The sequence below is a fragment of the Rhinoderma darwinii genome, chromosome 7, assembly GCF_050947455.1.
Source record: "Rhinoderma darwinii isolate aRhiDar2 chromosome 7, aRhiDar2.hap1, whole genome shotgun sequence".
In the NCBI taxonomy this organism is placed as follows: Eukaryota; Metazoa; Chordata; class Amphibia; order Anura; family Rhinodermatidae; genus Rhinoderma; species Rhinoderma darwinii.
This window is the reverse complement of record NC_134693.1, coordinates 81,921,250-81,936,129: the sequence shown is the minus strand read 5'-3', so window position 1 is coordinate 81,936,129 and position 14,880 is coordinate 81,921,250. Positions and strand designations below refer to the sequence as shown.

Below are 14,880 nucleotides of genomic sequence, written 5' to 3'. Positions count from 1 at the left end.
CAAAAATATCTCATTGTAATGGTAGTAACGGGGAAAAAAATCTATTTAATATATGAGAATACATATGTATTTCCATCACGGTTTGTTCTTATCGGCTTGCATCATTTTTGGTACCGTATTTATAATGCACTTTTGGGTTACTATTTACCCCTCTAATCTTTTGACTCTACATTTGACACTGTCCCCCATAGACGCCTAATGGGTAAATTAAGGACTATAGGTTTAGAAAATATAGTTTGTAATTGGATTGAGAATTGGCTCAAGGACCGTATCCAGAGGGTTGTGGTCAATGATTCCTACTCTGAATGGTCCCCGGTAATAAGTGGTGTACCCCAGGGTTCAGTGCTGGGACCACTATTATTCAACTTATTTATTAATGATATAGAAGATGGGATTAATAGCACTATTTCTATTTTTGCAGATGACACCAAGCTATGTAATATAGTTCAGACTATGGAAGATGTTCATGAATTACAGGCAGATTTAAACAAACTAAGTGTTTGGGCGTCCACTTGGCAGATGAAGTTTAATGTAGATAAATGTAAAGTTATGCATCTGGGTACCAACAACCTGCATGCATCATATGTCCTAGGGGGAGCTACACTAGCGGATTCACTTGTTGAGAAGGATCTGGGTGTACTTGTAAATCATAAACTCAATAACAGCATGCAATGTCAATCAGCTGCTTCAAAGGCCAGCAGGATATTGTCGTGTATTAAAAGAGGCCTGGACTCACGGGACAGGGATGTAATATTACCACTTTACAAAGCATTAGTGAGGCCTCATCTAGAATATGCAGTTCAGTTCTGGGCTCCAGTTCATAGAAAGGATGCCCTGTAGTTGGAAAAAATACAAAGAAGAGCAACGAAGCTAATTAGGGGCATGGAGAATTTAAGTTATGAGGAAAGATTGAAAGAATTAAACCTATTTAGCCTTGAAAAAAGACGACTAAGGGGGGACATGATAAACTTATATAAATATATTAATGGCACATACAAAAAATATGGTGAAATCCTGTTCCTTGTAAAACCCCCTCAAAAAACAAGGGGGCACTCCCTCCGTCTGGAGAAAAAAAGGTTCAAGCTGCAGAGGCGACAAGCCTTCTTTACCGTGAGAACTGTGAATCTATGGAATAGCCTACCACAGGAGCTGGTCACAGAAGGGACAGTAGATGGCTTTAAAAAAGGGTTAGATAATTTCCTAGAACAAAAAAATATTAGCTCCTATGTGTAGAAATTTTTCCTTCCCTTGGTTGAACTTGATGGACATGTGTCTTTTTTCATCCGTACTAACTATGTAACTATGTAACTTGTCACATATATTATTATTAGCTGTCGCTAGTGTCCTATAAAATATGTGTTTTTCACGATCTTTATTTATATTATTTTATATCTATTGTGTGTGTCACACTGTTCATATCACTACACTTCAGTTTCCATTAATCCCTTCCTTATTATTTATTCTTTCCCCTCCTGTTTTTTCAATAGGAGTATGTCTCATCACATCTCTGCATATTTTTTATATTTTCTATATTTAGGTTTAATCACGATTAGCCAGTATTATGAGATAAAATTGACATTTATTTACAGCTATAAGACCACGTCTCTATTTTATTTATTTTCTGCTTCATATTTCTAGCAACTTTCTATGTTTGTGGGTTGTCAACGGGCCCCTTCTCTGTGGACACCCCAAAAAATTGTGCAGTACACATAATGACTCACATCTTTGGAGTTCCTCCGCGTGACGAAGTCCACATGCCCGGGTCAGCTGCTGGTGGCGACACTGTTCCCTCTCCGTCGGCACACTGCGCATGTCCGGAACTCCCGTTACGCGTCGGGAATCCGGATATGCGCTCCAGTGCTTGGAGCCGGAAGTGGGGCGGTCTTCGCTTCCGGCTGCATCACGGGGGATGCGCCACCAGTCGTCGCACTGCGCCACTCCAAATATGACATACTATATAAGGGCAGTAATTTACAGGACTTATACACACATCCCCCCCTGAGGAAGCACTTTCTAGCGAAACGCGCGTTGGGGTTTATGTACTGGAGCACTGACACTCACTTCTTCTTGCAATTGGGAAGTCTTCGCATTTATGCACTAGCACTTTATTGAATTTTTGGTCTCCCCTCTTTTCTTACTCTATTATTGACCTAATATACTTATATATGGTCTATGAATTACTAAACAGGGGAGCCCATCCTATGTGGCTGTGTATATGACTTATAGCGTATACACAGATACCCAATACTTTGCAAGTGTCAGTAAACGCTTCTATATTTATACTAGGGTCTTGTCCTTTTGTTCAATTTTTAGACTTTGTTTGTTATATATGCTAAATAAAATTCTATGTTTTATACATAATTTGGCTATAAGCTCGATTTTCTTCTCTGTGTTTGGCATACAATATGGAGCTGCCTATATGGTAACTTATGGGGGGACGTTCCTGGTGTGAACTGTGCCAAGCCCGTAGTACAAATGCTTTTGGAGTGCATATATTGATTAAAACCTGTGTTACAGGAAAAAAATGTATTACAAATGAATTTCGGCAAAAAAATTTATATTTTTAAATTTCCCCTCTACTTTGCTTTAATTCCTATGAAACGCCTAAAGGGTTAAGAAACTTTCTGAATGCGGTTTTGAATACTTTGAGGGGTGCAGTTTTTAAAATGGGGTGATTTATGGGGTCTACTAAGTGCATAAGGCCCTCAAAGCCACCTCAGAACTGAACTGGTCCTTGAAAAATAGCCTTTTGAAATTTTCTTGAAAATGTGAGAAATTGCTGCTAAAGTTCTAAGCCATGTTACGTCCTAGAAAAATAAAATGTTCAAAAAACTATGCAAACATATGGTAGACATATGGAATATGTGAAATAGTAACTATTTTGTGTGGTATTAATATCTGTTTTACAAGAAGATACATTTAAAATTTCATAATCTTTGCAAATTTTCTTTACATTTTGGTGTTTTCACAAATAAGCAATGAATTTATTGACCAAATTTTTCCACTAACAAAGTACAATATGTCACGAGAAAACAGTCTCAGAATTGCTTGGATAGGCAAAAGCATTCCAGAGTTATTACCACATAAAATAACACCTCAGATTTGAAAAAATGGGGCTGGTCCTTAAGGCCAAAATGAGCTCGCTCCTGAAAGGGTTAATCCATTTTTAGACTTTTTAGTCAGGAAACCCATCAACGGGAAGGCAAACGGAAACCATAACTTCCGTTTGAATTACCATTGATTTAATCTGTAATGCTTCTGTTGCAAATGGTTTCCGTTCCGTAAGTTTTCCTGTTTTTGGCGGGAAACAATAGCTCAGTTCACTACGCTATTTATTCTGTTAAAAAACGGAAACCTTATGGAACAGAAACAAATGGAAACCATTTGCAGCGGAAGCATAGAAATCAATGGCAATGCAAATGGAAGCTATGGTTTCCGTTTGCCTTTCCGTTGATAGGTTCCTTTGACGGAAAGGTCTAGCGGAACCAATCAACGGATGCCCAACGCTGATGTGAACACACCCTCTCAGTTTTTACCAGACAAATGCAACTCAACATTTATTGCCAAGATTCTACAGTTTGTAGAAATATCCCACATGTGGCCCTAGTGTGCTAATGGACTAAAGCACAGGCCTCAGAAGCAAAGGAGCATCTAGTGGATTTTGGGGCATAATTTTTATTAGAATGTTCAGTGCATTCGGAAAGTCTTCAGACCCTTTCAATATTTTCACATTTTGTTATGTTGAGGCCTTGTGCGAAAATAAAGAAAATATTAAAGTTATTCCCCCATCATTCTGAACTCAATCCCCCATAATGACATATCGAAAACAGCAAAGATTACTAAAATTCTAATTTATTGAAAAGAAAAAACTAAAATATTGCATTGATATAAGTATTCAGACCCTTTGCTCAGTACTTAGTTGAAACACCTTTGGCAGCAATAACAGCCTCCAGTCTTCTTGGGTATGATGCCGTAAAGTTTGCACACCTGGATTTGGGGATTTTCTGCCATTCTACTCTGCAGATCCTCTCAAGCTCTGTCAGGTTGGATAGGGATCGTTGGTGGACAGCCATTTTCAGGGCTCTCCAGAGATGTACGATTGAGTCTAAGTGAGGGCCCTGGCTGGGCCACTCAAGGACATTTACAAAGTTGTCCCTAAGCCACTCCTGTGTGGTCTTGGCTGTGTGCTTACGGTCATTGTCTTGTTGGAAGGTAAACCATCAGCCCAGTCAGGTTTTCATTAAGAATCTATCTGTACTTTGCTCCATTCATCTTTCCCTCAACCCTGACCAGTCTCCCTGTCCCAGCCACTGAAATACACCCCCATAGCATGATGCTGCCACCACCATTCTTGATGGTATTAGGTAGGTAACGAGAAGTGCCTGGTTTTCTCCAAATAGGACTCTTAGTATTGAGACTAAAAAGTAAAATCTTTGTTTCATCAGAAGACAGAATCTTGTTTTTCACAGTCAGAGTCCATTAGGTGCTCTTTTGCAAACTCCAGGCGGGCTTTCAGGTGTCTTTCACTGAAGAGAGGCTTTCTTTCTGGCCACTCTGCCATAAATCCCAGATTGGTGGAGCGCTGGAGTAACGGTTGTTCTTCTGGAAGTTTCTCCCAGCCGCACACAGGATCTTTGTAGCCCAGCCAGAGTGACCATTGGGTTCTTGGTCATTTTTCTTACCAAGGCCCTTCTCAGATTACTTAGTTTGGTTGGGCGGCCAGCTCTAGGAAATGTCCTGGTTGTTCCAAACTTCTTCCATTTAAGAATCAAGGCCACTATGCTCCTGAAAACTTTCAGTGCAGCAGAATTTTTTTTCCCTTTTGAGATCTGTTCCTCCACACTATCCTGTCCCTGGGCTCTACAGGCAGTTCTTTTCGCCTTATGGCTTGGTTTTTGCGCTGATATGGTCAGCTGTGAGACCATATATAGACATAGGTGTGTTTTTACAAATCAAATGAACTTACCAGAAGTAGACTCCAACCAAGGTGTAGAAACACTTTTTAAAGATGATATAGAGAAATGGGAGGCCCATTCAAGTGTCATAGCAAAGGGTCTGAATACTTAGGTCTATGCGAAACTGGAGTTAATTTTTAATAAATTTGACAATTTCTAAAAGTTTTCACTTTGTCATTATGTGGTATTGAGTGCAGAATGATAGGGGGACTTTATTTTAGAACAAGGCCTCAACATAACAAAATGTGAAAAAAGTGAAAGGGTCTGAAGACTTTCCGAATGCATTGTATTTTAGGCACCATGTCAGGTTTGAAGAGTTCTTGTGGTGCCAAAACATTGCAAACCCCCACAAAAAGACCATTTGGCAAACACCCCTCTAGGGGTATAGTGAGCAGTTTGACCAGTGACAGGTTTTTCGCAGGAATTATTGGAAGTAGGCCGTGAAATGAAAATCTAACATTTTTTCAAATAAAACGTCGAAATTTTTATGTTTTTCAAGGATTATAGGAGAAAAAGCACCCAACATTTTAAAATAAAAATTCTCCAGAGTATGGTAATACCCATATGTGGTCATAAACCGCTGATTGGAAACACGGCTTAGGAGCAGCATAATTTGGTTTTTGGAGTTCAAGTTTTGCTGGAATGGATTCCGGGGGTCACCCTGCATTGGCAAAGTCCCTGACGTACCAAAACAGTGGATTCCCCCAAAAGTGACCTCATTTGGGAAACTACACCGCTCAAGGAATCTATCTAGGTGTATAGTGAACATTTTGATCCCACAGGTTTTTTTGGCAAATTTATTGGAATTAGGCCGTGAAAATCAAAATCAAATTTTTTTCTACTAAAATGTTGCATTTTTTTAATTTTTCACAATAAAGAAGTAAAAGCACCCTAATATCTGTAAAGCAATGTCTCCCGAGTATGGCAATACCCCAAAGGTGGTCATAAACTGCTGTTTGGACACAAGGCAGGGCTCAGAAAGGCAGGAAAGATATTTAGCCTGCAGATTTTGCTGGATTGGTATTTGAGCGCCATGTCTCATTTGAAAAGCCCCTGAGGTACCAGTACGGCGGAAACCCTTTAAAAGTTACTCCATTTTGGAAACTATACCACTCAGGGCATTCATCTAGGGGTGTAGTAAGCATTTTGACCCCACAGGTGTTTCATAGATAGATTTTATTAGAATTAAGTAGTGCAAATGAAAAATTATGTTTTTTTTTCAAAAACATGTATTATAGCTCCCAATTTCTTTATTTTCACAAGAGGTAATAGGAGAAAAAAACAGCACACAATTTGTTACTCAATTTCTTTTGAGTATGGCAATACCCCATATGTGACCCTAAACTGCTGTTTGGGAACATGGTAGGGCTCAAAAGAGAAGGAGTGCCATTTGGCTTTTGGAGTACAGATTTTGCTGGATTGGTGTTCAGGAAGCTCTGCAAATGCAACATGGCGCCCGAGGTACCAGGAGTACAGTGGAAACCCTCTAGAAGTGACCCCATTTTGAAACTAAAACCCCTCAAGGCATTCATCATTTGCCTGGACATATGACAGCGCTTAGGAGTGAAGGAGCACCATGCACATTTAAGGTCTATTTTGGTGATTTTTGCAGAATTTAGCCCACAATTGCAGGGCTCTGAAGTCAAATAGTAAAACAAACCCCCAAAAAGTGACCCCCATTTTGGAAGCTACACCCCTTAAAGCTTTTTAAAGGGGTGTAGTGAGCATTCTGACCTCACAAGTGGTTTTTCATTAGAAATGAATGCGCAGCGAATGGTGCAAAGTGAAAATTCAAATTTTCTACTGATATGTAATATGTTGTGCCCAGTTTGTGCCACTGAAGACAAATACCTCATTAACGGTTAAGCGGTTTCTTCTGGCTATGGGAATGCCATATATATGGAAGTAAACTGCTGTTTGGGCACACTGTAGGGCAAGGAAGGGATCACCATTTGACTTTTGGAATGCGGATGTTGCTTGGTAGGAGTTCTGTTTGTGGTTTTACTGGTATTTCAGTAAATGTGGTGGCATATGTAAGCTGTGCGAAGTACATCAGGGCATAGTCAAGTGGTGTAATAATGGGGAAAAATAATCCATAGATGTGTGTTACGCTGTGAAGCAATCCTTTATGCACAGGCCAGTGTCGCACTGATAAATGGTGTCCTCTCTTATCCCCCCTAATGGTACACACGCTGCACCTTTGCAGTTTGGGGAATTTTGCTGGGTAGTGTTGTCCTGGTATAATACGGGCACCCTCGCTTCCAGCAGATATGTTTGAGTCCTCCCCTTCCTGGTTCCCTAATTTTAGTGCCTTGATACATCGCCTCGTGAAACAGAAGAATTGTTCCCCTCGGACCTGCATTCTGCATATTTTTCTTTCCTGACATATTGGAGCCTTAACTTATTTTATTTTTTCATTGACGTAGTGGTATCAGGGCAGTTTTTTTGCAGGACGAGCTGTAGTTATTATTGGTACCATTTTGGGGTACATGCGACTTTTTGATCACTTTTTATTCTTTTTTTTGGGAGGAAAGGTGACAAAAACACAGCAATTCTGGCATTGTTCTTTAGTTATTTTATAGAGCATTCACCACGCGTCAAATTACATGTTAACTTTATTCTGCAGGTCAGTACGATTCCGGCGATACCAAATTTATAGCACTTTTTTATGTTTTACAACTTGTTGCACAATAAAACTACTTTTGTAAAAATAATGTATTTTTTCTGTCGCCATGTTGTGATACCATAACTTTTAAATTTTTTAGTCGACAGAGCCGTATGAGGGCTTGTTTTTTGCGAGACGAGCTATGGTTTTTATCAGTACCATTTATGGATACATGCGACTTTTTGATCACTTTTTATTTCAATTTTTGGAAGACAAAGTGACCAAAAAACAGCAATTCTGATACCAGATATGTATGGTTTATTTATGTTTTTCACTAATAAATGACTTAAGGGAAAAAGGTTGATCGTGTTTTATTTTATTACTTGAAACTTTACATTTCTTACACATTTTTTTAGTCCCACTAGGGGACTTGAAGGTCCAACTATTTGATTGCTGTTCTAATACATTGCACTACCCATGTAGTGCAATGTATTAGAACTGTCAGTTGTTCACTGACAGCGAGCCGATCAGGCTCCGCCATCCGGGCCTAATCGGCTTAAGTAATGGCAGAGCAGGAGGCCATTGTTCGGCCTCCTGTTGCCAATTTATTTGTCACCATATTCTTAACCCCTTCCCGACATCTGCCGTGGGCTCACACAATTTGATCAAAATGTGCACGAGGAACCTCCCTATTGTAAGTAGATTTAGCAGTAATGCATATTTATTTATATTTAGCGGCTTATGTGGCATTAGTGTTCGCAGTGACTGTCGCCATTTTCTTGTGTGCTGTATAAATTTGCATATATGTGGGGTTAGTGATTGCCTCCATTTTTTGATCTTGCACTCCTCCCATTCTGACGTGGGTGATTTTAATTGGTTTCATGCTGGTTCCTACCATCCCCAGATATATGTAGGCTTAGTCCCAGTTCTTGATGTATGTGCAGTGTAGGTTCCCACCTCAGAGGTCGCATTGTCGTGGCAGGTGGGCTCACAGAATTTGATCAAAATGTGCGCTAAGAACCTCCCTATTGTAAGTAGATTTAGCAGCAATGGTTATTTATATTTAGCGGCTTAGGTGGCATTAGTGTTCGCAGTGTGCTGTCGTCATTTTCTTGTGTGCTGCATATATATATATACACTACCGTTTAAAAGTTTGGGGTCACCCAGACAATTTTGTATTTTCCATGAAAACTCACACTTCTATTTATCAAATGAGTTGCAAAATGACTAGAAAATATAGTCAAGACATTGACAAGGTTAGAAATAATGATTTTTATTTGAAATAATAATTTTGCTTTCATCAAAGAATGCTCCATTTGCAGCAATTACAGCTTTGCAGACCTTTGGCATTCTAGCTGTTAATTTGCTGAGGTAATCAGGAGAAATTTCACCCCATGCTTCCAGAAGGCCCTCCCACAAGTTGGATTGGATTGATGGGCACTTCTTGCGTACCATACGGTCAAGCTGCTCCCACAACAGCTCTATGGGGTTGAGATCTGGTGACTGCGCTGGCCAGTCCATTACAGATAGAATACCAGCTGCCGGCTTCTTCCCTAAATAGTTCTTGCATAATTTGGAGGTGTGCTTTGGGTCATTGTCCTGTTGTAGGATGAAATTGGCTCCAATCAAGCGCTGTCCACAGGGTATGGCATGACGTTGCAAAATGGAGTGATAGCCTTCCTTATTCAAAATCCCTTTTACCTTGTACAAATCTCCCACTTTACCAGCACCAAAGCAACCCCAGACCATCACATTACCTCCACCATGCTTGACAGATGGCGTCAGGCACTCTTACAGCATCTTTTCAGTTGTTCTGCGTCTCACAAATGTTCTTCTGTGTGATCCAAACACCTCAAACTTCGATTCGTCTGTCCATAACACTTTTTTCCAATCTTCCTCTGTCCAATGTCTGTGTGCTTTTGCCCATATTAATCTTTTCCTTTTATTAGCCAGTCTCAGATATGGCTTTTTCTTTGCGACTCTGCCCTGAAGGCCAGCATCCCGGAGTCGTCTCTTCACTGTAGACGTTGACTCTGGCGTTTTGCGGGTACTATTTAATGAAGCTGCCAGTTGAGGACCTGTGAGGCGTCTATTTCTCAAACTAGAGACTCTAATGTACATGTCTTATTGCTCAGTTGTGCAGCGGGGCCTCCCACTTCTCTTTCTACTCTGGTTAGAGCCTGTTTGTGCTGTCCTCTGAAGGGAGTAGTACACACCGTTGTAGGAAATCTTCAATTTCTTGGCAATTTCTCGCATGGAATAGCCTTCATTTCTAAGAACAAGAATAGACTGCCGAGTTTCACATAAAAGCTCTCTTTTTCTAGCCATTCTAACACAGTTAGCAAACACAATGTACCATTAGAACACTGGAGTGATGGTTGCTGGAAATGGGCCTCTATACACCTATGTAGATATTGCATTAAAAACCAGACGTTTGCAGCTAGAATAGTCATTTAGCACATTAACAATGTATAGAGTGTATTTCTGATTAATTTAATGTTATCTTCATTGAAAAAAACTGTGCTTTTCTTTCAAAAATAAGTACATTTCTAAGTGACCCTAAACTTTTGAACGGTAGTGTATATAAAATATATTATCGCCTTAAAGGAACAGTGTCATCACAAATTTTTTTTTCATATGTTAAGGAGGTTAGTGCTTTATTAAAAACGTTTATATTTATTTGTGTGTTTGTGTTTTACTTTTTCTTATTTTTACACTTTTTCTTCCCTATGTGGGCTGCCATTTTTTGTTCCATTTCTGTATGTGTCGATTAACGACACATACAGACATGGAATACGGCAGCCACAGTCCCATAGGGACTGCCAACGGCTCCCGTCCCATCCACTTCTGTGTACGCCGTCTGTGTGGGAACTACGCATGCGCCGCTCCCACACAGTCCAATTTGAAATTGGCGCCGTCCGGCGCCATTTTCCTGTGGACCGGAAGTCGCGGCCGGACAGTAAGATTACTACTTCCGGTCGCGGCTTCCGGACTTGTGCACTTGGACCAGCGGCAGCAGACGGAGCGGACGGGCCGGAGGGAGCCGCGGCGGCAGGAGCAGGTAAGAGATTTCAATGTATGTTCGAGTTTGTGTACGTTTACTACTGTATGTAAACCTACTACACTGTGTGTTGGCTCAAAAAATGGCGACACACAGTGTAGGAGGTTAGACCGTTCAAACCCCTCGTTTATCCCGGCACTAGCCAGGATAAAGGAGGGGGGGATGCTGAGAGCTCACTAGAGTGAGGGCTTTTTACCCAATTTTGCAATGCTGCAATTTTGGGAATAGCTCCATCTAGTGACCAGCAATGGGAAATATTATAAATTAGAATCTAATTTATAATATTTCCTGACTCGTGAAAAAAAAAAAAAAAAATTGAACAATGTTTGATCACCTACACACTAAATGATTAAAAAAAAAAAAATGTTTTTCTGGCAACAGATTCCCTTTAATGAAAAAAAAAGTGAAAAAAAATAAATGAAAAACTCACTTTTTCCCATTACAAAATGCTTTACTATTAAAAAAAACACAATAAAGCAAAAAAGTTACACATATTTGGTATAGCCGCGTCCGTAACGACCCCGACTATAAATATGTTACATTATTTAACTCGCACCGTGAACGCCGTAAAAAAAACAAAAAAAAACAATGGAAAAATTGCGGTTTTCTGTTAATCCGCAAAAAAAAAAAAAAACCCTCATACAACTGCATCGGCGGAACAATAAAAAAAAGTTATGGCTCTTCAAATATGGAGACCCAAAAACAAATAATTTTGAAAAAAAAAGTGTTTTTACTGTGCAAGTAGTAAAACATACAAAATCTATACAAATTTGGTATCTTTTCAATCGTACAACGTATTGAATAAAGTTAGAGTGTTATTTATACCACACGGTAAACTACGTAGATTTAGGCCGCAAAAAAAAGAGTGGCGAAATTTCAGGTTTTCTTCTATCCCCCCCAAAAAAAAGTTAATGAATAAATTATATGTACCCCAAAATGGTGCTATTAAAGAGGCTCTGTCACCAGATTTTGCAACCCCTATCAGCTATTGCAGCAGATAGGCGCTGCAATGTAGATTACAGTAACGTTTTTATTTTTAAAAGTCGATGTAGCTACTTACCTGCAAACGCTGATGCTGCTGCAGAATCAACTGTAGCCTCTGGTGCCGATGTGTCCTCGCTCGTCTGACACGATGCAGGACCTGTGAGTGACGTCACAGCGTGATCTGGCAGAAGCTGGGCGTTCTGAAGAGAAGTGGATGATACTTCTCTTCAGAATGCCCAGCTAGTAAAAGTATTAAAAACGCCCCGATGTACGCACATAATACACGCCCACTTGGACTTTTACTTTTAAACACACCCACTTGGACTTTTGCAAGCCTCATTTGCATAACTACAAAAATGGTCATAACTTGGCCAAAAATGCTCGTTGTTTAAAAATAAAAACGTTACTGTGATCTACATTGCAGCGCCTATCTGCTGCAATAGCAGATAGGGGTTGCAAAATCTGGTGACAGAGCCTCTTTAAAAAGTACAACTTGTCCCGCAAAAAACAAGACCTTAAACAGCTATGTTGACGCAAAAATAAAAAGTTATAGCTCTTCTATTGGTCATTAGGGCCCAAAATGCAAGCAGGGGGAAGGGGTTAAATGTTTTCATATATTTCCTATAATAAAAGACTTATGAGACAAAAGGTGGGTATTGTTTTTTTAACATTGTACTACCTATACAGTGCAGCGTATTACAACGTCAGCATCACTCAGCAAGCTTAATAGGTTATGCATCCAGCAGGGCCTAATAGGCCTCCGTACTTGGCGGTCCAGGAGCCCACCACCTAGATGTGGCTGTCGTTTTTTACTGCGGCATCGAAGGGGTTATTGGCGGAGATCGCAGCTAGCTCCGGTCCCTGCTGTTACAGCAAAATGTCAGCTGTAATATACAGCTGACATCTTCTCGGCGCTGGCAGGAAGTCTATTAGGCCTCCCTCCGTCAGGGCCTAATAGACTTCCGTACTTGGCAGACCAGGAGGCCACTAGGGAACTTGTAGGCCTGCATCACTGATCTCTATTCTAATACAATGCACTACTTATGTCACTCTGACAGCAAGCCTATTAGGTCTGTACTTGTCAGACCAGGATGCCATAGCAACTATCGGCACCACCGATATCGCGTTACAGGGGTGCCGATTGGCTAGAAACCATCTAGATGCCGCAGTTGATCGGCCAGATCGGAGGCTAGCAGTAATATGCAGCTGACACCCGCTGGTGATAGAGCGGGCTCCATCAGTGTCACTTACAGTTACGTGATGTTAGCTGCAACCACATAACATGTCGTTAAGGGGTTAACCGATACTATGTTTATCCTGTGTATAGTGATAATAATGTGGTTGCTTTGTTTTGATTTATATGGTTTATGATGTTAAGATACAGATGTGTTTAGGCACTTTCACCAGTTTCCCAAATATTTGAGCGAATTTGGAAAAAAAAAACAAAAAAAAAAAACTGGGTTTGTCCAGCCTTGTTAGAATGAAGAAATATTTAAAATAATGGCCTGTTCACATATATGGTTGCTCTACTCAGTCAGGGGAGCAGAACAACAAAAATATTGGAAGCGTCAGATTAGCTGCATGACAGACACCATAGACGCCGACAGAAACCACTGACTTCCTCCACGGTGTCCGTATACCGCACAGTATAGGTTTTCAGTGGCATGCTCCTGTACTGGAATGCGTAGTCGACTACGCTTTCCAATATAGTTAAATATAGTTAAAACAGGTATACCCACTTATATCATCCAGACATATGCCAAAAGAAAAATGTGAACAGAGCCTACATTTTTTGTTCTATGTATTCTTATTTGTGCATCTAGCATGTTTCTGAAGATACTCTTACCTACTGGCACGGTGTTTCCTGGCGTGTGCAGACCCTTCTCCTGAGCCAGAAGCTGCATCTCTGTGAACACAGCAAGAGCTCCATCATAATCTCCTACATAAAAGATGGGTGAAATTCAGTTTAGTATTGAAAACTAAGCAAATAAACCTTTGTAAAGAATTGATAAATAGGAGTCACTAAAGAGAGAAGCCGATTAAGGGCCAGTTCACACGGAGTTTTTTTAAACGGTAACCGCGTCAGAAAACGCGCCAAAAAAACTGGCAAAAATGCCTCTTATTGATTTCAATGGGAGGAAAGGGCGTTTTTTTCTGCGAAAAAAAACTGTTCACGGGAAAAAGAAGGGATATGCCCTATCTTCCGACGTTTACGCCTCTGACCACCCATTTACATCAATGGGAGGCAGAGAAAGCATATTTCGCGTTTTATGCCCGCGGCGCTCAATGGCCGCGGGTGAAAAACGCCGTGAAAATCTGCGTGCAGGCAGAGGAAAATCTGCCTTAAAATTCCAAATTTTCCTCCTGCAAAAAACTCTGTGTGAACCCAGCCTAAAATCTCAGAACACAGATTTATTACTGAATAGAATTATTTGTCAATCCCTTGAAAAATCATTGGTTGTCAACAATAGGTAGAAATATCATTGCTCTGAAGAGCAGTGCAATGTCTGAGCTTATAAAAACTCATAGAACGTCACTAGAGGGGGACCAGTGCACAGGAGCCAATCAGGTGACTTGGTGTATCGCGGGTCATTCAGACACATTTGATAGACAGCGGACTTAGCCAATACAGAAAGCTCCTACAAGAGCCTTAAGGCCCTATTAAACTAGCCAATTATCGGGTGCTCTGCTAGTTTATGCAGCATTAAATATCACTGGTGGCAGCACATCTCAGTGTAAACAGGGATATCTGCTGTGAACATGATCGAAATGTATGAGAACGAACGTTCGTAGTAACGATCGCTCGTCCCCATACATCACTAATCATTGCTTGTTAAAGGCGTAAATGAGCGCAGACCAACGAGCTGTCTTCCCTATTATATTTCCAGAGTGATTAGTGGTATTAGGGCTGGACGATCAAATTAATTTGATTTCATCATAAAGGCCTCTGACGATTGTTTTTTTTTAACAGAATCGTTGAATCGATTCCCTAGTGGCGCAGTAGTGTTGTGCTGCAGGAGGAAGCTCCGCCTTGTTACCTGCCTGGACCGCCCAATCTGAGAAGCTGCTTATCGCTCCCTGTTCTGTCCCAGCTCTACCACTACAGTTTCATATGACCGTGATCGGGCCGGGAAAAATAGGCTGTGTCTCGGCAGCACTTCCCGGCCCGTCCACGGTACAAGAAACTGCTGTTCTGTGCTGAACAAAATGATACAGTTAGAACAGCAGTTCCATTGGGGAATCAGGGACTCCTAGCATTGGCAGCCTCTGGCCAG

At 40.7% G+C, this 14,880-nt stretch overlaps 1 protein-coding gene across 7 annotated transcripts in view; it reads right to left on the bottom strand.

Annotated features, from left to right (window-relative positions):
• Positions 1–14,880, bottom strand: part of LOC142657993 (40-kDa huntingtin-associated protein-like) — a 186,660-nt gene that overhangs the window by 58,677 nt on the left and 113,103 nt on the right. For 6 of the 7 annotated variants that reach the window (XM_075833622.1, XM_075833623.1, XM_075833619.1 and 3 more), the window contains one exon: positions 13,452–13,544. In XM_075833622.1, coding sequence (XP_075689737.1) covers positions 13,452–13,544 — 93 coding nt within the window. The remainder of the gene's footprint in view (positions 1–13,451; positions 13,545–14,880) is intronic. The other variant, XM_075833621.1, reaches the window with a different exon arrangement.